Source organism: Ornithodoros turicata, chromosome 2 (genome assembly GCF_037126465.1).
Source record: "Ornithodoros turicata isolate Travis chromosome 2, ASM3712646v1, whole genome shotgun sequence".
Taxonomy (NCBI): domain Eukaryota; kingdom Metazoa; phylum Arthropoda; class Arachnida; order Ixodida; family Argasidae; genus Ornithodoros; species Ornithodoros turicata.
Genome location: NC_088202.1, coordinates 5,170,826 through 5,192,223, shown reverse-complemented (window position 1 = coordinate 5,192,223; position 21,398 = coordinate 5,170,826). Strand labels below are relative to the sequence as shown.

Genomic DNA, 21,398 nt, shown 5'->3' with positions numbered 1-21,398 from the left:
CCTAATGCACTATTGATAAGATTCCACGATTGTCGTGGATTTCCAAACGCGGCAGAAAATTTTTGTTGAAAATAATTTCTCTTTGACACGCGTAGTAATTTCGTCGTCAGATTCCGATATCTTATGTACCGTTCTTTTATTCTCAAATTATCAGGATTATTGCGCACCTTTTGATACATATTAGCGCGATGGTTTATGAATCGCAACAAGGCAGCCGTAACCCATGGCTTACGTCTTATCTGTCTCCGAGATCGCAAAATGGTTCTAGATGATGCGTCAACACATTCGAGGAGCACTTTGTGGAATTTACTAAACTTAGCAGCAGCGGAAATGTCAGTGTTTACAAAAGACCAATCCACACCACCCAGGATTGTTCTTGCCACATCAAAGTCGCAGATTTGGGAACGAGTCACTTGTTCTGTGATAACATGAGACGATAACAATCCAACAGCAAAGATGATATCATGATCCGTCATATCGCACGGTACCACCCCAGCTTTGAAAACAGTCGCGTTCAAATTCGATATGACATGATCTATTAAGGTGCCGTCACAGTCAGCCGGAGTACGAGTGGGCTCTCGGATCCACTGATCCATACCATTCGCAAGCAAAGTATGCAAGTACTCACTGGACTGACTATGTTGAAGCATGTTGATGTTAATGTCACCCATTATTATAATGTTGTATTGGGAGAGAAGGAGACCACTAAGAACTTCGTCTAGTTTTACAAGAAAGTCAGTCACGCTACACTGGGGCGACCTATATATGACACCAATTATAACGTCTTTACCCTTAAATGCTAATGAGTCAGGACTGGAGGTCTCTTCTGACTTTTTGTCAGAAGAGACCTCCACAAAAATAGATTCGCAGAAATCGCACTCGATTATAATGTCTCCTCTCAGCCTGTACGGCAACACCTCATTCACAAGTAGCGCTACTCCACCGTGGCAACCGACTGTGCGACTGGAAAATTCTGTGTTATAACCTTGAAATGAGTAGTATACTTCATTATCCTTTCTCAACCAAGTTTCAGAAAGCCCGAATACAGTTATGGGATTTTCTGTTGATGTAATTAATGAACATAGTTCATCGTAATGTTTATTTAAACTACGCACATTTAAATGAAACAAAGAAAATGTGTTACACAAATATTTCTCGTCTAGGTCCTGTAGAGAGAAATATGGAGCAGAAATACTGATCGGTCACAAGAACCAAAGGTGCAGTCGCCGTCTCAGCCCTACGACATAAAATTGATATCTTCCTTGGTTTTGATCTGTAGAACTGGAGAGTCATCAGATTTCCTGGCATAAATCTTTCCTTTGTTTGTCCACAGATGCTTACAGTTTGTTATCTTTTTTCGTGCTACCGCAGCGCCCATCAGTTGTTTATTTGACGGTGACAAATGTTCATTGATAAATATTTTGGCAGCACCGGATAGTCCCAAGGACGCACAAGTTAACTTCTGCTTCCTGCCCTTATGGAGCAATTCGTCCCTCTTCGTTCGAGAAATCATGCGAACGATAATATTTTCCTGATCAGATTGCCGTGTTGGAACGCGGTGACAGATGTCAATGTCCGCATTCTCTAACTTCACTCCCGATATCTCAGCTATCTTTTTCACAACATCAGCGGGACCGGGTGCATCCTTCGGTACTCCTTTGATTTCAAGGTTGTTTAATCGCTGGTACTGTAATGAAGCAGATAGTTCTTGTTGCGTCCTCTGAACACATTTCTTCAGCTCGACGATTTCAGTTTTTAAATCATTCACCTCACAACGCAAGGCATTAAGTTCCTTAATGTCATTTTTGCATTCATTGAGGGTGTCATGACAATTTTGTATGCTGTCTTTCAAGGACCGGTTGTCGGCCCGCATTTCTCGTTTCAAGTCTTCAATAGCCTTGACAAGCTCCTTAATTTCTTTCGCGGACATTGTACAAGCAGTCAATGTACGAGAGCACAGAACAGGCAACAGTTCAGGCAACGGTTCAGCAGCAGTGCTGATAAACTAAACAAAATTACATAACAGAAAATGACGTTCTCACCTGCAACACGAATAGCGATTAAATCATGCGTACAACAAATGCACTGCCGCTGAAGTAAAGACGGGTCGATAACGGCAGCCTGCTTTTAAGAACCAGCGATGAAGTAGAGGGCGGGAGCAGCGAACAGGCAGCACCGGTTTAGATCATGTTGACAGGTGGATTCCAGGTGCCGATGTTGACTGCAACACGAATAGCGATTAAATCATGCGTACAACAAATGCACTGCCGCTGAAGTAAAGACGGGTCGATAACGGCAGCCTGCTTTTAAGAACCAGCGATGAAGTAGAGGGCGGGAGCAGCGAACAGGCAGCACCGGTTTAGATCATGTTGACAGGTGGATTCCAGGTGCCGATGTTGACTGCAACACGAATAGCGATTAAATCATGCGTACAACAAATGCACTGCCGCTGAAGTAAAGACGCATGATGCATCATACAACATCACATGGATTATACGCAACCGCACATGAGTCTCATATGAACCTATATGGTTTCCATAAAGATTTGTATAGGCTCATATCAAATTCATGTAAAATGATATGGCTTTTTTCATTGCCCTATGGTAACGATAATTGCACCCTGTTACGCGCAGAACATTGGTGGTGGTGGTTGCGGCGTGCTATTTCCGCGCGATCTGCCAGAAAACTGTCGCCTTACGAAAGCAACATATCCCATTTTCGAAGTTGAATGAAGAAGACGAGGTTGCTTCATTTTGCAGGTTAGGCAATATGGCGAACGACGTTGTGTCGGCGGCGCTGATATAAGCTGCGCTTCTGATTAACAACACGCTACCCTTGTTGCATTGACCTGCACTACACGAAAGAGGGTGATCCTTGGCACAGAGGGGCACAAAGGTTAAGTAAGGAAATTGATCCGTTAATGGTAAACAGTGCTGAAAATAGCTGAGGTAAGCATTATTGTCGACGTAGCCAATGTGTATGGGAGAGCTAAACCGCTATCATATGCTCGCACGAAACGTATTTGTGCAATGTAGGAAACTTGAATGGGTGCTGCTTTGATCCATAACGCTGTTGTTTTCTCAAGTAATTCCGCAATGCTAAAATTTGTGAACATCCACGATAAGAGGTGCAGTACGTTGACCTGAAGCCTACCATGCATGCATTCGTCACGAATATATCCAGTTTCATGGGAAATGCACAGACACTGTCTGATGTCGTCGAGACATATGCCTATGTTACTACTGTGGCTTTACGTGACTTTACGCCGCGAGAAAACTATTATCGTGAACGATGCCACGGTGCTACCTCTCGGTGCTTTAAATGTACGCCTAAGGTTCAAACCCCGCGGAAGGCAATGTAGCTAAGAACTTTTCGGACCAAGCCGTAGTCGTCCTCGGCCGGGTTCGAATCCCCAATCTTGATAGTATGCGGACCCGCAAACAGTATCCGAACAGACTACCAACTCATGCACCTCGGCCGGTGCTATGCCAAGGGAAACCTGAAACCAATACACCTGTTTCGAATTTTGGTACCAGAAAGAAGGATATACAAAAAAGAAAAAAAAGCCACACTTACAGTGCCAGCATCCTACTTGAACTGAGAGCAATATTTCTAGACATGATATGTGGCATGTCATATTTACAGCAAAATGCTGGTTTTCATTCGTAAGGAAAGCGAATCTTACGTAGTCGAGGGGACACTTTGTAGAAGACATGCGAGTGGGGTTCGAAGCTCGGTCGAAATAAAGGGACGCGTATTTGATTGGAAGGTGAATGCCAACGGCAAGTAGTGTTTTTGCTTTGGCCGTCAATGATTGGAAAATGCAAAAAAAAAAAATTAAAAAAATATTTCGGCTAGCTGATACACTTCTTACCCCGTCCTGCTACGGATCTTTCCCTTGCCGTCTCTTTACAAATTCTGAAATTATTTTTAATTGTGCTTCGGTATGAGAAGGCAGTATAATGCAATAGTGTGATCTTTAGGAATAATATCGTACGGGAAGTAGGCTGCGCATTTCGGAAATACTTTGCAGGGTGCTTCCACTACGTCTCCGCGAAGCATACATTTTAATGTATTTCGCTTATAGGTGATGCCTTACGTACAGTCGAGGTGACCTATGTTCGTCAGTGAATTCCGGACTTGGCTAGATATCCGCGTCGCCTTCACGATACGACAAAAATGTCCCCGAGCATGACCACAGCCATATTTACTTTCCATTTACCGGCAGCACTTTTTATTTACTTAGATTTTACTTGCAGCAGCCACGTCACCACGAGAGATGTCCAGCACGAGCAGTACCGACCCTCCGCATGATGAACCCCCTGGTAGCGGAATGACGGAGGAGAGCCAACCTTCTGGTGCAGAGAACCCTTCCGACGATCCCGCCCTGTTCTCGGTGCAGAACTTCGACCCACCACCTAGCCTGGAGCTGGTGTGCACCATATGCAGGGGTGTGTTTCGCCATCCGGTTGAGTTGCCCTGCCGGCATGTATTTTGTCGCTCCTGTATATCACAATGGCTAGAGCGACAAAGCAGTTGCCCCAACTGCCGTCATGAGGCGGCACCAACGTCAGTTATTCCTGCGCTTCCCCTGGTGGCAAATTTGATCGCCAGCCTGCAGACACGGTGTCCGCACGGTGAATGTCAGGAAAAGGTGAGCGCATCAGTGTTTATTCAAGCCAAAGTAACGATGGTAATTTTGCGAAGGTATTGTTTTTTGTCGTATACATATTCCAAAGTGAAAAATTCCAAAGAATAAAAAAAACACACACACACACACAAAATAACAAAATAAACAAACAAAAAAACAGAATATCATTGATAGAAGCTCTACCGTCGAGTGAAGTATTTTCAGTAAAGCTTTCACGCGGGCATGTTGATGTGCGAAGTTATTCCGAAAAGTTCCTCAAATTCACATTTTAATGACAATGCCGTGCATATACTTCACTTGACACGACGTAGCTAAACGTGGGTAAGCAGTCGGACAGAAAATGATCGTATGACAACTTTCATGTAATGCCAGAGAGCGACCTTTAATTCTAGTACTCAATGGTCACGCTGTCAGGCAAGCGATGTGGGACATTCATAGCAGTTGGTGTTCACTTATTACCTACATCAGGGGTTTTATTAAGAAAGCAGATGGGCTTCAAAACCAACAAGTACCCCCCTCACATACCTTCTACCTAGAGATGCAACACTTTTGAACTGCTGAAACAAAACGGTTTCTTTCATGTGTTTTCAACTCGAAAAGGGAAATTTTCGCTGTAGCAAGGCTTAGATTGATTAGCGAAGTTCAGAGAAAAAATCATAGTGTAAATATATTATTTATTTAGAACACAAGTACAAAACATAACAAGTTTAGTTATATGTAAGCATTAGCGGAAGGCTTGACTAGATCTAGGCAATACATAAAATATACATGGAGAAAATTGCCGGTAATTTCGACTTACTGACATGGAAGAAAGGCTTCTTGAGGTTTTTTATATGGAAGAACTGAAGAGAGAGAAGAAAAGTTGAACTAACTTTTCGTTGTTCAGCGGTTAAATAAGAGTCACCGTTGTTCACCATATCAATAAAAGTTGGGATATCATTTATCTGGTCTGACTCAAAAGGCAAACTATAGGGTACAATAGACCGACTCATATTAAAAGAAGTAGGCTAAACGGGCAATTTTGACTTCGGTTATCCAACATATTTTTCCAGAACATTATTTTTTCCGAATTGCAAAGTTCGGGCAATTTTCGCGACGCCAAGGAAGAAAAAAACAAACAAAAACTGTTTTCTCGTCCGTTTTTCTGTTTTTTTAGAGGCCTCCGCATCTCCATCCATCCATCGAAGATGCACAACAAATCAGCTGAACGATACAGTCCTGTACCAGTTTTTCCAAATACCGCTCCAAATATTAAAAAAATATCTAGCATTGAGCTCCAGAGTAGCTCTTGAAGTTTTCATCCTTGTCATGAACCAAAGCACCCATAAATATTGCTAGCTGGAGGCACTCCCCACAATGATCGATGTCCTTCGAACTGGAGCTGCCGTAACACCAGCCCTCATAATGATATTCAATGGGGCATTTTCCCGTTTTCATACCTTCCACCAGATACGAGGTCCGACAAAGTACGGCATTAAAGTGTTTGCCTGGAGTATTTCGTGATGCTTCTGCTTTGTCTAGAAGCACAGCCTTCTGAAAAACTAAACATTTCACTACCACCCCCTTCCAACAGATGACTCTTGAAACTCTGCAACGGCACATCCTGACTTGCGAATGGCGCCAGGTTAAATGTCCGGATTGCAACGTGTCTTTCCGCGCCGACCACTTCCAAAGTCACCATACGAACGAATGCCCGAAGCGTCTCATTCGATGCACATCCCACTGCGGCTTCGACGTGCGAGCCGAAGACATGCCCGGCCACAACTGCATCACGGAAATGAAACGCCGTCTCGCGGAACTCCAAGAGCAGCGTGATCAGCTTACCGCACAGCTGGAAGAGGCTCAACGAAGAATACAAGAGATGCAGAACGAACTTTACGGATTACGTCGATGGATTTCTGAGATGGGGGTGGATCCAGGTGGGACGTCTGTCCCAGCCCCACAGCTGTTCGTCCATGGTACAGGGTTGGTTTTGTCGCTTCTTCTCTCTCTTACGCTCAAGAACACTATGTCATGCGTTCTGTCACATTATGTTCTCGTGAAGCTCCCAAGTTTCATACGAAACTGTTGTGCGTTGGGTCAGACGTGTGAACACAAAAGAATAATGCGAGCGAGCTGGTAAAAGTATGACGTATAGGTCTCACCCTGACGGGAGGATATGACCTTCTAACGCCAACCACTCAAACGTTGCCCACCGGCGCACTGCTGATGATGACCAAGAACGCCGAAACAAGCTTCCCAGTGATGGTGTGGCTACGTTTGATGCTTATAAACATATGACGTATAGGCAGGCAGGATCTTCTTGAGCTTGAGGCTGGGGCAAGGGGACGAACAAATAATCCTACAACACAGGACAATGCTCAAACGAGCAATGAAGCAAAATTTCAGTACATGTAAGAGGGATAAAAGGGTAAGGGGGATAGGAACACAATAACATGACACTCTCGGCATACACGGAAATGTGACGTGTCTTAGGATAACAAGTTATCACAAGACCTCAACCAATACGTATGTCTCGCATTCCGTATACGCGGAGACGTCGAGGTTACGGTCTCTTCTGTTTCCTCGCCCTTTCGTTTCCCCTACATGCACAGGAATAAGGACCCATTGATGGTTTCAGTCATGCCATGCCTATAGTACATCTATTTGTTTGTCCCCTGCCTTTAACCCCACAGTCAGGAAAACGCGTGCTTAAAGGGGACTAACCAGACACTTTGACCCAGGCATATACGCTAGTGGTGCATACGTAAGCGGTGTAATGTACGCGGGATAGAGGTGCACAAGGGAGCTTCGGGATGAAAGCAGGAACACAACAGGTATTCTTGCATCAATTCGGTAATCACGGACAGACAAGTAACTCCCGTGAACATGTGTTTCCACTTCCGCTTACTTATAAATGGCCATGCGTTTTCTCTTACCACAGCTGCGGACCGCGTTATAACTAAGATAGAAGAAATACCGAAATAGATAATGATCAAGTTGTAATATGGAAATTGGCGACTTTAGTGACAAAATTGATTGGTAGACATGAAAGAGTTACCTTCAGGTTATGTTTCTAGTGTTTGTTATGCACTCCTGTGGCGTGAAATTTAGCCAAAACTACGCAATCGGAAATCAGGAAACTAGAACGAAATCACTTCGTGTACGTATTTGCAACGAACAGCAGAAAACAATGCAATGAATAAGATTATCCGCACATGCAGTTGCATCCTCAGGTTCGTCGTTCAAGTTTAATAGGTACCTATAGACGTCAACAAACACGTCTTGTCAGGAACAGAACTTGTCATACTTTTAGTGTTCTCCATGTCTCGTAATTGCTTCTGCGTCATTAGACCAGTACCGCCGCGAATATTTTAGAAGACTTCTATCGCGCACTGGATGGACATGATAATGCGAATGGATTTCACAACCTGAGTAATCCTTAGATGCTTTTTTCATGTAATTCAAATTTCGTGTAATAAGGTAGTTATATACTGATCTAAAACGTCATATTTGGCTTAACAAAGGGATGCGCACCTTATAGTGTCTAGGTACAGCAATAGTTCCCTTGCTATTTTCACGGCATGGGTTACTGTGTGGGTGCATATTCAACTAATGACTACGATAAGAAATAAGTATGATGAATGCGTGAAAACAGTTGTACAAGAATACGTTCCCGGCTTTCGGTTAGGTAACAATTTTGTAACAGCAGTTTTTATCACTTACCATGCAATGCTTACGCACCGTGCACACACCTTGGCGAACAGCATTGAGCCGTTTGAGCAACTGAAATGGAGCGTACGTTGTAATGGAGCATGGGATACAGTGCGTTGAACTATTGACTTGTTCCACTTTGTAGCGCAGCGCCAGATTACTGGTACCCGGTTCCTTTCCAAGTCCAAGCTACGGCCATGGTCATTGCGCCTGCCACAAATTCGGAAGAGCAGGTTGCGCTGCTGCATGATGCCAGCAGTGGGACTTCGTACTCGCAACAAGGAAATTTCGGTAGCTCTACTGCCCCGCTTCTGAGGCAGAGCGACACGGTTCGTTCCAGTAGCACCACAAGCAGTACCACGCAAGATTTATCTACTTCCAGAATCACCTCCATAATGGAACTTGGTGAGTGTCTATACTTTCTGCTGTAATTTTGAAAGCTTCAATCCGTAGCTACGTTGTTCCGCACACGGAATGCGTACAGTGCCAAATCGCCTGCCATCTTTCGGACTTGTGAATAGTTGCTATGTTGCGGGTTGTTGTTGTGCATGAAGTTGCGCTAAAACCGGGACTAATCACATGATAGATGTTACAGAAATGCAACCTCGTGTTTGAGAAATACGTATTACAAGTCTCTGACTCTTCATCTCCTTCAGTTACACCTACTGACTAGAGATGCAAAATTTCCGGAAACTTTGAATTGCTCGAAAAAAAAAAGTTTCTTTCGGGTTTTTTTCCGAAAAATTGAAAAAAAATGGAAACAAACGCGGTTACTGCTGAGTCGAAGCATTGCCGGCCAAACCACGGCATATGAGCTAGGAACTTTAGTAGTGCTCATCTTCTAAATGCAGAGCAGAGCATCCCATGAGACTGCTGTCCACTCAGCGATAGGGAATTAGAACAACTCGTTCACTCCGACCAGAACTCCGACATTATATGAACGCGATGGCGATCGGTTGGAACGGCCAGACGGAGCTCTAAGTTGGTGGTTGTTGGCGGATTAGAGACACCTAAGGCAATGTTGGCGGGTTGGAACGCATCAAAGGCACGGAAATTTACATTTTTGAATTTTGTCGCCTTGAAATTTGGGGCTATTTTTCCGGAGACGAGGAACAATCCCGAAAAGAACTGTTTTTTCCCCAAAATTTCCGTTTTTTTTTCCTGTGCTTCGATACTGACGCTACATCTGGATACTCAGCATCTTGTGGTTTTGTAATAGCGCAAATCAAAGATATCGCATTTGCAGTTTGAACAGTGATGTCGTCCATAGCTCGCACCCTACACAAGCACCAGATGGCTCTGCCGTTCAGCATAAGTCTATCGTCACCCCAATCCACTGATTTTAAGCGCGGTCACTGAAGATCTTGAAAGGTAGAAGTGAAGACGAAGAACAGTGCAATTGTTATCAGGGCCCTATGTAGTTTTCCTGTGAAAACAAAAAAAATGTGAGTCTTGGTATAATGTCTGGTATTCTGTAGCAGTTGAGCGATACTTCAGCGTGGGGTTGTGCAATATTGTAAGACAAACTTACTGGTACGAACTTGTGCAACATGCACCGTAATGTCCATTTAGCGCAGAAAAAAATATTAAACCTGAGTGCTTCACAATTAAGAAAATACCTGTGAAGTAACTAAGTTACTTTCACTATAACTTCATAGTAACTGTATCTGTACCTTAGTTACTTCTACAGTAACTTTTCCCAAGACTCAACGGAACATGCTGCAGCAAACCCTTTCTAGTTTGGGCTTGTTGCGCTAAAGTTCCACACGGCGACCGCAGCGCCAACTCCCCCAACGTCCTTTCAAAGCCGCAGTGTGGGCGATACATGCTTGTGCATCATCTGTGTGTGTGTAACCTCTGGCTAGACGATCACAATTGGCGCTGCAGAATACGGTTCGAAGAGCCCCTAAAGGTCGTGCAACTGGAGAGCGAGGAGGAGGTCATGGGACCAGAATACAAGATAATCCGAACGAGTATCCGTTTTTCTGTTCAGTTTGTTCTTATTTCTTTGGCTGTAAATGTCACAAAATGTGTATTGTGTATTCTTAATAGAAACGAGTTACTTTTCCGAGTATTTAGTATTTTACCCAAATGCTTTTCAATGCTGAATATTTAGTACTCTGCACAGTTCGTTTTTTTTTTCCTGCTACTCCGTAACTTAGCTTAAATACATTTTTCGAGTATCTTGTACAGGTCTGCTCTATCTTGTGCTGACGCACCAGAATTATGTTGTTGCCCATTGATGATGCACCTTACACGCACGAAGCTGCGTCACACCTCATCGTTATCTTCCCAGAAATGTTACATGTGACATGTCTGGATCATGCAATTCATCGCGTCTGCTCAGGAAGGCACTGACCCATGTGAATGAAGTTATCGCTGCCACTAAAGCTGTATTTCTAAAAGCACCTTATCGCAACTGCGCTTTTAAAGAGCAACTGCAGGTGGTTCCCGTTCCGCCAGAGCCCATAGGGACACGCTAGGAGTCTTGGCTAAATCCATTTCAGTATTACTCGTAGTTTTGCGGGTGTGAAGTCCATTATTAACGGTTTTCAGCAGACGAGAGCGTTGCAGGGAGCGTGCCCAAGGTGCCTTTCAAGAGAAACTCGTACAAGGAGATCTGTCTTGTTTGTGCGCCCATGACACATTCCTGACCGCTACTCTGGGCGGCGAGACCCTCACTAGGGACGCCACTGCGCCGCCTCTTGGTGGAGATCCTAGTTTCGGTTCGTTTCTGTTAGTTACAGTAAAAACTGTCATATTGGAATGAAAATGCGATTTACTTGGAACACATAACGTCGTTTTCGTCATGAATCACCAGGAAATATCAACACTGGACAGCCTCTTACACGTGCAATGCCTTGACACGCAATGCAACGTGCGAATACTGCCCGGGGACAACACCACGACACGGTTCGCTCAGTGAACACCAGGGGGCGGCTCCCAAACTTCTCGGCGCCAATATGGAAACTTGAGACCAGTGGGAATGCACTAATCGTGAACATCGACCTGACCCTCTCTTTCGCTCTTGCTTCTTCATGAAAGCATGAAATATATTTAATATGTCCATCCTCCCATTATAACTACCGGGTTCATCAGTAAAATATATTCCTATCGTGAGTTATGACTATGCCTTTTACAGCCTACTATAGGCGCTAAACCTGAGTTGTTTAGTGTCTGAACATGCGGTTTCTACTCACGATGTACACAATACAGTGTTTTTATTATTATTTGTAACATATATTTAATAAAAAGAAAGCTATGACAGCTGCACAGATGCCGATTTTGCAGCCATTATATTTCTAGTTGGACATTCTGTCGGCGAGAGTGTGTAATTACTAGATCAAAAGTAAACTTCGATTTCGTTAAGTGAACTTTTAAATGGAGGGCTGCTGAAAAACGTGAGGTAGTACAGTTGGGGCAATTGATTATTCAAAATCATTCTATATTTTTTTTTAATCTGAGACTAGCAAATACATTGAAATATCTATCCGAAACAACCAGTAGATAATTCAACAGTAGATGATTCGCAAGAAAGAAGTTTGTGCGAATCATCTACGATCGGTACTCACAAAGAAAATGTTTTTTTTTTAATACAACGCCCTCCTTGCGAAGCTTAAGATGACATCACTAAAACAACGTCGTTATATTCGAGATATGACTCTCTTGTTCCATGTCGCGCATGGCAAAATAAAAGTTCCTTCATTGTTAGCAGTGTCGATTTTCGTGCGCCATCTAGACGTTGTAGAGTCCATCGTACTTTTTATCCACGTTTTTGTCACTCGTCTTCTCCTTTGGCGCGCATGCAGTGTTGCTTTAATGACATTGGAAATACTAGTGTGGACATTTTTGATCTGATATTTATAGTCTGATATTTTTTTCATTCTTATCCTCTTTGTAATATTGTAATCTAAAAATTGTAATATCTTCTTGTAGGTTAACCTTCTTTTTCGTGCACCTCTATGTAGGCTCATGCTAGTGGCGGGCACGTAAAACCAATAAATAAATAAATAAACTTGTTATTTGCGAATGAGCGAAACTGAAACCACGCGTGGAGAACAACGCTCATTGGACGTCGGAGGGCCACGCAATTTGGAGCGATGGAGCTCATTGGAATAAGGCCTAATATTGCGCAGAGAAACCGCTTGTGACCCAGACAAACGCCTTCAAGCGGAAGTTACGTCTTTTCCTGTGGTCATGGTGGGTGTGGAGTCGCTTTCAGCTCATGTGGTTGGTGTAGCCAAAAATGTGGCTTTGAATAATGACTGGTTCCAATTCTGCTTCCTCACGTTTCGCCGAAACCCCGTGAGTTTAAAAGTTAAATTAGGGATTTTTGGTGGTCAGTTACCTAGGAGTTACATACCCTCGCCGACGTACTGTCTGCCTGGCCGTGCAATCGGTCGGCAAAACCGGCACCTGTGCTGTGCTCAGTTTTTTCTTTATTAATATATGTACAGTACAGAAGGCACACTGTGTATCACCCACCCCCAATAAAGAATCTTGAACAATGAAAAGCACTACACTCAGGTAGAAAACACGATACACGCATGTTGAGCTCCGCAAGGAGTTGTGGTCGAACATTGTGAGGTCGACAAGCAACACGCTCTCCGTGTAAGGGCGATGTTGAAACATTCAAGCTCACCATTGCGGTCATGCGCAAGTTTCGGCAAGTACTACTGTTTCCTCTGAATCAATGTCGTAACCATCTTTTTAGACTGACAGCTGTATGAGAGAGCTTTTGCGAAGGTCATGGCGAAGTGGCCCGTAACATTGTATTCGGCGCGCTATTCGCTGGCGCAGCAGCAAATCGGAGAGCAGATGAAAAAAAAAAAGTAATTATTGTGGCGCATAGGCGTTAGAATCAGACGTATTCTCTTATTTTTTGTTTTTTTTAGGGGGGGGGGGTTACAGCCAACCCACCATCCACCCACTACGACTCCCAATCTCTCTCCACCCTGATCTCCCTTATCCACCTCTATCCACCCCTAGTTGTAACTATCACTAACTGTTCCTAACGACCACTAACTACACAGCCGAACAGCAGCGACGCAAGCCTTCTTCCTCCCCGGAGAGTTGCCCCTTCGCCGCGCTGTCAGAGAGAGAGGGTCCTCCCTCTACCAGTGCGCAATACCAGGCAATAGGAAGGTAATAGGAAGGGGGAGGAGGGGTTTTCTCCGGGGCTTCACACATCCATCAGACGGTCACGATTTTCCAACTTGGGGGTTCTAATGCGAACGCATTAAAAGCTACAGCCGTGCGGGGTGCCAGTGCCGTCAGTGTATTACTCAGGCGCTATGCAGCGGCCACGGAGAGCGCGTCCGCAGTCAGCGAGTTCAGGGGCTCGGTATTCAACTTGTCCTTATCCCATAACGCGCGTTAAATGCATCACTTCTGCCCGTGATTCGCCACGAGCTCCCGCGCGGGCATATCAAAGCGGCTTTAAATATTTGAACAAATGAACTTTAAATGTGTAGATAACGACCGCTATGAGAAAGTTGAAGATCGGGGCCCAGGTCTCGGCGTGCCGCTGCAGAACGTGATATGCGTCGCATATCAAGCGAACAAGCTACCCAACGCGCTTTGGCTGCACGGAGACAACGTGGCCCAACAGTACGGAAACGCTAAGCGGTTGCGCTGAGACGCCGCCGAGAAGATTCGAAAGTTCGGGAACGTAAAGCCGAGGCCAAGAGGCGAAAGTAAATAAGTAAATAAAAAAGTAAAGTAAAAAAAAGTAAGCAAGTAAGTAAGTAAAAAAGTAAACTGCCCCGGAAACGCGTCCGTCGGAGTTTGCACGGGGCAGTGCGGTGTTTGCGGAGAAGTTTCTGAACAAGGAGTTTGGACATGTTTGTGACGTTTGCGATAGGCTGTGGTTTCGGATCGCCGTGGCGCCCGCACGCGCGCAGCACAGCGAACTGTTGCACGTAGACATTACGGCTTTTGCTATCACTTCTTCGCACACGGGTGCAAACGTGCGTGGATTTTTTTCAACTCCCATTCAACTGTGCATTCGTTTTATCCAGAGAAAATATGTCTTAGCGTCGTCTGTACTCTTTACCGCAGAGGTTCAAGTAGATGCTGATAGCACGGGCGGCTCATCGGATCGGCACTCTGCATCGCCACATCTCATGGTTATCGACTTGGCCAGTCAAGATACTGTGGCCTCCATGTCAGTTTGCCCAGGTGACCACGTTCGGGACGTCGGAGAGAGCAGTGCCATGTCATCAGTCAGTAACCAAAACGTGCTACCGTCGATAAAACCTAGGGTTAAATTCAACGAGTCCGGAGCGCTGGAACGGCATGACAAGGAGTTTGAGATGTCACAGTACGGGAGCCAAGATAGGCAGACGTCGCAACAGTGTCTGTCAGTGGATGCTACCACAGCGGGATGTAAGTGAAAAATAGAATAAATGAAATGAAAGAGAACAGAAAGAGGAGTGAAAGGAGACAGAAGGGCAATATTACTAAACCACATGCACCGCGTTACAATCGTAGCGCCTCGAACAGAACTAGACATATAAAGGCTCAAGAAAAGATCCGAGAAAAAAAAACAAAAAAAAACTCCTTTTCTATTTTTTCAATGAGCTCGAAGTAAGAGACAAAAAAGCTGTCATCATGTTTCCGCACGACATCTGTCTTTCTTCCTTTCTCTTTTTTTTTTTTTTTGACAGTATCACTTCGATTGTACAAAGTAAGTTTTGTTTTGAGAAGGCAACGACGTACCTCATGGCAGACCAGCGAAAGACAACCGTCGTCATTTTCTAATGGCATTTCTTTGTTTTTGTTCATTTTCTCTGTCAGTATAGTGAACTTTTGCAAAACGCTTCTAGGAGGGTAACTGTTCAGAGGCTGAAGCACACAAACCATATTTCACTTGCCATATTTCACTTGAAAGGGTTTCGTCCGCGCGGCTCATGAGCACCTGGAAACGTAGGAAATCATAAACACACAGGCAAAATGAGAACAGTCTCCACGTATCGTAAAGTGTCGTACGGCATTGCTGGTCCGTCAAGATGCATTCGCTACCCTGGTAGGTACGTTGCGACTTGTCTCGGGCTGCGTCCCAATACCCAGGTTAGTCGACTGCCTAGCAGTCTAACCAGAAGTGCCGCCATGTTAAGACTCGTTCCAAATCTCGCCAAGTCCGCTATTCAGTCGGCTACCGCCTAGTGCGCGTCGATGCAGTCTAGTTATACGCCTGACCATCTGACAGCCGGGATGGAGACGCGCGTTGACGGTACCAGCGTGCCCGCTGTTTCTGCTGGCTTTAAATGTAAAGTTACACATAATGGTATGTTTTTTTAAAACTGCGTAGAGAGTTGCAACATATGTTTAGTGTGAAGGTGACAGTTTATGCACGATGTCCTACAAACTTAGCGCATTAGACTCCTGCTGCTCTTGCGCCGTACGCATTTCTTGCGTGAGCGACGAGATGGCGCCACAGGTGCCTCGGCTAGGCAAGCCTGTTCCAATAGTGACAAGCAAAGGGTCTACTCAGCTGCCTAGTCAGGCGGCTTCGCGGGCGCGAGGTATTGGAACGCAGCCTCAATTTGGAAATGTGCGTACCAAACTACGCAACGTGGAGGCGCTGGAGCGCGCGGCCAAGAGCGATTCACAGGGAACCGTTCTCACGCCCAGAAGGGAACTATGTTCTTGAGTTCGAGGAGACACGGAGAGACAGCACGTGCTCAAAACCTGCATGGAGTACCTGCTTCGTTACTTGCTTGGAGTCTACCACCTCAAACTTCAGAAAATGTTGTCCATAAGAATAAGTATGCTTGATGGCACGTACCGATTGTGTTTTCAACATTGCATATTTTCCTTTTTTTTTTAAAAAAAGAAAGCATGTTAACGAACAGGTTTCTGTTCCAGCCATTCAAAATTTCGTGAAATTTTTAATTTCGACGCAGCACTGCAAAATTAAAACACGACGACCTTCCCATTTCCAGAAAGCTGCATTTGCAAATTTTCGTTGCTTTGAAGAGAAAAACTGAGGCAAATACTAGTCTAAAGTGGGAAAGGAGGTTGCAGTACTGATTCGAATAGCAACAGTTTGGTAGTTGGTTCACTGGTGACCTTTTGTGGGCATGAGCTCGTGGAATGTGTCTGCTTTTTGAAATATAGTTCAACCTCCCAGTACGAACACGTCTCCCAGACGGACCCTCCCCTACGGCGGACAACTTGGTTCCGGCGAGCATTAATGCTCTTACTTTGATACCTCTCGTGTTCGAACACCTCCAGTCAGCGGACAGGAATCCTGGTTCCGTGGCTGTCCGTGCTGGAGAGGTTTCACAGTTATATCGAATGATCACCAGTGACTTACCGCGTCTATCTCGCACATGTGGGGATAAAAGCAGACTTGTGCGTAACGCATTACTAGTATTTGCGTTACTTGTAATCAATTACGTTATCGAGTAATCAGTTATTTTTTGGAGAAATTACTCAGTAATTGATTACTTTTCCGGCAGATGTCCTGCCCCAAGTCACGCCCCTCATGCCGTCAGCTTGTGTTACATTAACATCAGGTCATTGTAATAACGTTCAGGGTCTCTCTCCCTAACCTCTTCCTGAAGCTTTGGAGGTTTAGTGAGTCATGGCGAAGTTCCAGGTAATGTTCTTCCAAAATCGGGTCAACGTCTCCCCAGCCGATAAATACAGTAGACGTACAGATCTACCTGTCCTACGCGTTTTTGTTTTTCGTGTTATTTCAGCTATTCCGCTTCTGAACTTTTCTTTTTTTTTCTGAGGCACAGAAAGACGGGTATAATTTGCGTGAATGCAGAGTAATGACCGGAGTAACGCCTTACTCTGTTACCCGTTACTCAATTAGATTGGGAGTCGAGTAATTGGTAACGGTAATCAATTACTTTTTGCGTAGAAGTAACGGTAAAGGTAATCAATTACTTTTTTCGAGTAACGGGCACAACTCTGGATAAAAGTCACGTGAACCAGGATATCTCTATCGTTTCATTGGTTTTCTTTTCGTTTTGTTTTTTAATCTTTTGCAAGTGTCGTGTCGGTTGTCCGGTGACGTACAATAGAATCTCTCGAATGCCTTTAGAACACAGGGTTTGCCTACCGTGCCTGATGATGAGACGCGGTTGCTTATATTATTACGCGCTCGATGACGGCACGAAACCTGCTGTGGCTACATCCGTTGTGTTCTATGGGCCTCATGAGATGCACAAGCTATAACGTCACCTGCAGAGTGCGAACATCGTATTCACCTTTGAAATCTCGAATGTAAGAAAGGGAACAAACAAATCAAACACATAAAATGCCTCTTGTCCACTGTCGACATTTTTTTTTTAAGTTGACCTTTCATAACCACAAATGATCTGATCTCTGCACAGCCGACTGCACAACCCAACCTCCCAGTGAAGACTATCTCTCGGGGTCATCTGCTACGACGCATTTTCTGGCGACTCGTCGGAGATACTGTGTGCCCACGCTAGTTGGGAGCCGATCGTCGACCGTCGAAATCGCTCCGGAAGCCAGGCCCAGGGTCACCTTGCAACGGAGCGACGTACCACTCAATATTCGGTCCGTCAGACAGAGAAGCAGGAACCTTGTCAACGCCAATCAGCAAGATTACCATGTGCCAGGACCGTCTTCGCACACTATCTCCCTGTCGATTTCGCGTAGCTTCAATGATGGTCACGTTCAACCAGGTAAGGTTTACATAAGCCATTGGATTAGGCAGTAAGGGTGCCCTTAACTACCCCCCAGAGGAGCGGTGAGGCACAGGAATTGCACTGTGATGTGTAACATCGTGGGTGATTTTACCCATGATTTTTTGGTAAGGTAGCATTTAGCTGGCCTGGTCTTCCACAGCTGACGAAACGATTTTTAGTCACAGGCAAGAATTGCTAATGTAACAGCATTGTACATTGTGTAATGAACTTCACCATTAATTCTTAACCTAAAACCGAATGTTGAAGAAACTTTGTAATCCTCTACTTTTTATTATTTTCTTTTTTATTCTTTTTCAATAGGAACATTTGGAAGTAACCTGCACTACTGAAGTTAAACTTGTCTCGCACACATTAAGGTCATGCTATAGCTGATTATTTACTGCTCTCTTGTACAAAATAGGAAACATCGATCCAGAAATTCAATTATTGAAGGTATAATCGCACGCTTCTGATTTGGTCATCTGTTAGGACATTCACATAGAAATGTATTTGCGTTATAAACGCGAGAAAATCGCCCATTCAGTTTTAAATTTCACGAATCTCCCTCAGCACTGCTTCAGTGGAAATAGCAAATGACTGGCCACTGTTCGGCCCTGAACCCAGAAATTCAAATGGACTGTGCCAAGATTCTTTTAAATTTCTAATTAACTGCATATGCCAAAAGGGATATGCGCCCGTGGAATGTTGTTAGCATTCCCTAAGATATGTACAACAATGTAGGGTGAAACGCTGAACACATTACAGGAAGGTTTTCTCTGAAACTGATACTGGGTAACTGGTACGGGTAAGAAAAATGCTTTGACTTGTGAGGAGGTATTGTTACTACGCACTGATGTTGCTTAAACCCTAGATTGATAGATACAAACTTGACGTGGTCAGTCTTCTCCTGTGTTGTGAGTTTATTTGTTCCTCCACTTGTCTTCATCCCAAACTCAGGGATATGTTGCCCACGTAAAGTTTACACCAGCTCGCTTGCATAGTCCTTTTATGCTCAACGATAGATAAAAGTTCTATTTTTGTCAATTTCAATGGGGGAGGACATGAGAAAAAAAACGGTATGCTTTCGACAGTTATTCGCATGATTATTATTTTACAAACACGATGTGGCTTTACGCCTTGTTTACGGACATCACGCCATCAAAATTCCTCAACTAAATTTGCTTGGGGTAATCGAAGTTATGACAGGAAGGTGTGAGCGACCTTTCATGTTGGTTGTCTGCCACCTCCCTGTTCTCTGCTGTGTTTTCTATCTCGCACATTTTGTCACACGTTCGCGCACAATGCCGACTCCAGTCACCGAAAATTGATACAACTCCCCCCCACCCCCCGCCCCTTCCCCGCCTAAGAAAATATTTGGGATGTAAGGAGCCCTTTTTAGTTGAGCTTCATTCAGACTTCGGCAATTATACCTAAACATGTTACAACGTAACTGCCCACCGCCCTGTTGTTTGCAACACTGCCCCGTGCTTCCGATTCAGGACAAACAACTGGCCTCACCCTGACACTTTTCACATGTATTTGACAGCTGCACTTAACACATCCGAAGAATCCAATGGAGGAGTCCTGTCGCCCGTTTCAACCTTTGCGTCTGGCCCTGAAACGTCGGCGTCCAGTTATGGCTACCTACCCCTGATGGATAGCTGCTCCGAAATTGAAATTCACATGGCAGCACCACAGAGAGAAGACGGCGGAGTCCCACTGCCCATCGATGGCATCTGCGTTGATATATTAGAAATGCTCCCTCTGGTACCTGGTCTAGCGGGCCCGTTCGGCTTTAGCGCTTCGTCTGTCTCTGAAGTCAGCGCAGTGAACAGACCAAGAGGTACCGTTGATGTCAATGCTGCGATTGACGAGAACGGCGTCATCGAAACGGATAGTGCTGACAGACAGCAGCCCCCGTTTTCTTAGCCGCTACGCCTCGAGGCCTCTGAATAACATGGTTAGGTGACATACGCAATAAAGAAGAAAGGCAGATTTCGATTGTTGTTTTCTTGTTTAGTGCACCGAACAGTTTCATGTACACTTTTGCTTAAATAACTTCAATAACAAACACAACGTTAACGTAAACTAACTGTGGCGGCATAGGTAGGAAACAAACAAAAGGCATATCCTCCCACTTCGTAGCCCTCATATTCCAGCAGTCCTTAAACACAGGAGACATCACGCGGGACTGGAAACTCGGAAAAGTGATTCCCATTTTTAAATCTGGAGACCGTCATTCCCCATCTAACTATAGGCCAGCCTCACTAACTAGCATCCCGTCTAAGCTCATGGAACTCAGAACACATAGTAGAATTTTTAGAAAGTAAAGACTTCTTTTCCTCCCACCTTTCCCCCCACCTCGGTTTTCGCAGAGCGTTTTCTTGCGAAACCCAACTAGCATCACACGCTCACGACATCGGTACCGCCCTAGACAATGACAATGACCTGAATGTGATGTCATATTCCTGGACCTGTCAAAGGCTCTCGACAGAATTTCACACACTTTGCTACTAAACAAATTATCAGTACTCGATCCGTTGGGTGTCAAATGGATAAGCAATTTTCTGCAAGACCGTGCCCAGGTAGTATATGCTAATAACCGTTACTCCTCATCCCTGGTCCCGGAAAAAATGGTCCCGGAAGAAATGGTCCCGGCTGCGAGGTCGGAAAAAATGGTCCCGTTGACTTTCTTTAGGATGCAGCTTCACTGTGAACGTACGTCATTTATGCAATTTGTAATTTTCGGTTTTCAAAAAGTGTCCAGTTGGGGTGTTTTGAGCACGATTTCCCCCGACAGCGGCGCCGTCAACGTTGCGAAGGTATTGTACAGGATGAAAAATATGGCGACATCGACGACAGAGAAGCCAGCAGCTGTTGTTGCCCAAACAACACTATGCCTTACTCTTGGGAAAAAAGCTTCGCTTAGATCCGAGGAGAAGCGTTGCATACGCGCCCAAAGATCTTCGCTTTATCTTCCACAGCCCTTCGTGACCTTATAATGGATGGTGACTCGACATTAACACGCGGCACCACCCCGGAACCATTCTTAATACACGACAACGGACAAGATGCCGAAAACCGCATCATTGTATTTGCCGCAGCAAGTGGCTCAGGCTCAGGCATCTAAGCGAGAGCACGTTATGGCTCATGGATGGCAACTTTGATGCTGCTCCAAAGCTATTCAAGCAGCTCTATTTTATTTTAGCCCCTCTCGGAGACAGCACCGTATCAGTTGTCTATGCTTTTATGACTTCAAAAACCCAGGAAGCGTGTGAGGAACTTTTTCAAGCAATCATCGATGCATGCGCTGCCTAGGGTACACTCTAAAGTCCGTAACCCATAAATAGAAGTAAAAAACTTGCAAACTTTTTACCTCTATT

At 44.8% G+C, this 21,398-nt stretch overlaps 1 protein-coding gene across 4 annotated transcripts; it reads left to right on the top strand.

Moving 5' to 3' along the window:
• Nucleotides 1–2,747: 2,747 nt before the first annotated feature.
• On the top strand, nucleotides 2,748–20,010 carry LOC135383021 (uncharacterized). 4 transcript variants are annotated; one of them, XM_064612659.1, is made up of 7 exons: nucleotides 2,748–2,895; nucleotides 4,263–4,654; nucleotides 6,225–6,616; nucleotides 8,490–8,749; nucleotides 14,405–14,731; nucleotides 17,695–18,012; nucleotides 19,562–20,010. In XM_064612659.1, the coding sequence occupies exons 2-7, from the start codon at nucleotides 4,280–4,282 to the stop codon at nucleotides 19,942–19,944; spliced, it is 2,055 nt and encodes a 684-aa protein (XP_064468729.1). In that variant the 5' UTR covers nucleotides 2,748–2,895; nucleotides 4,263–4,279; the 3' UTR covers nucleotides 19,945–20,010. The 4 variants fall into 4 exon arrangements, with proteins under 4 accessions (XP_064468729.1, XP_064468728.1, XP_064468727.1 ...); XM_064612658.1 differs by having other exon boundaries at nucleotides 4,260–4,654; XM_064612657.1 differs by having other exon boundaries at nucleotides 2,748–2,948.
• Nucleotides 20,011–21,398: the final 1,388 nt, after the last annotated feature.

What these genes read in the sequence shown, in the direction of transcription:
- LOC135383021 (XM_064612659.1), top strand. Translation starts at nt 4,280, where the DNA reads ATGTCCAGCACGAGCAGTACCGACCCTCCGCATGATGAACCCCCTGGT. An exon ending in CTGTTCGTCCATGGTACAGG is followed by an intron (nt 6,617 to 8,489) that starts GTTGGTTTTGTC and finishes TCCACTTTGTAG; the next exon opens with CGCAGCGCCAGATTACTGGT. An exon ending in CACCTCCATAATGGAACTTG is followed by an intron (nt 8,750 to 14,404) that starts GTGAGTGTCTAT and finishes TCTTTACCGCAG; the next exon opens with AGGTTCAAGTAGATGCTGAT.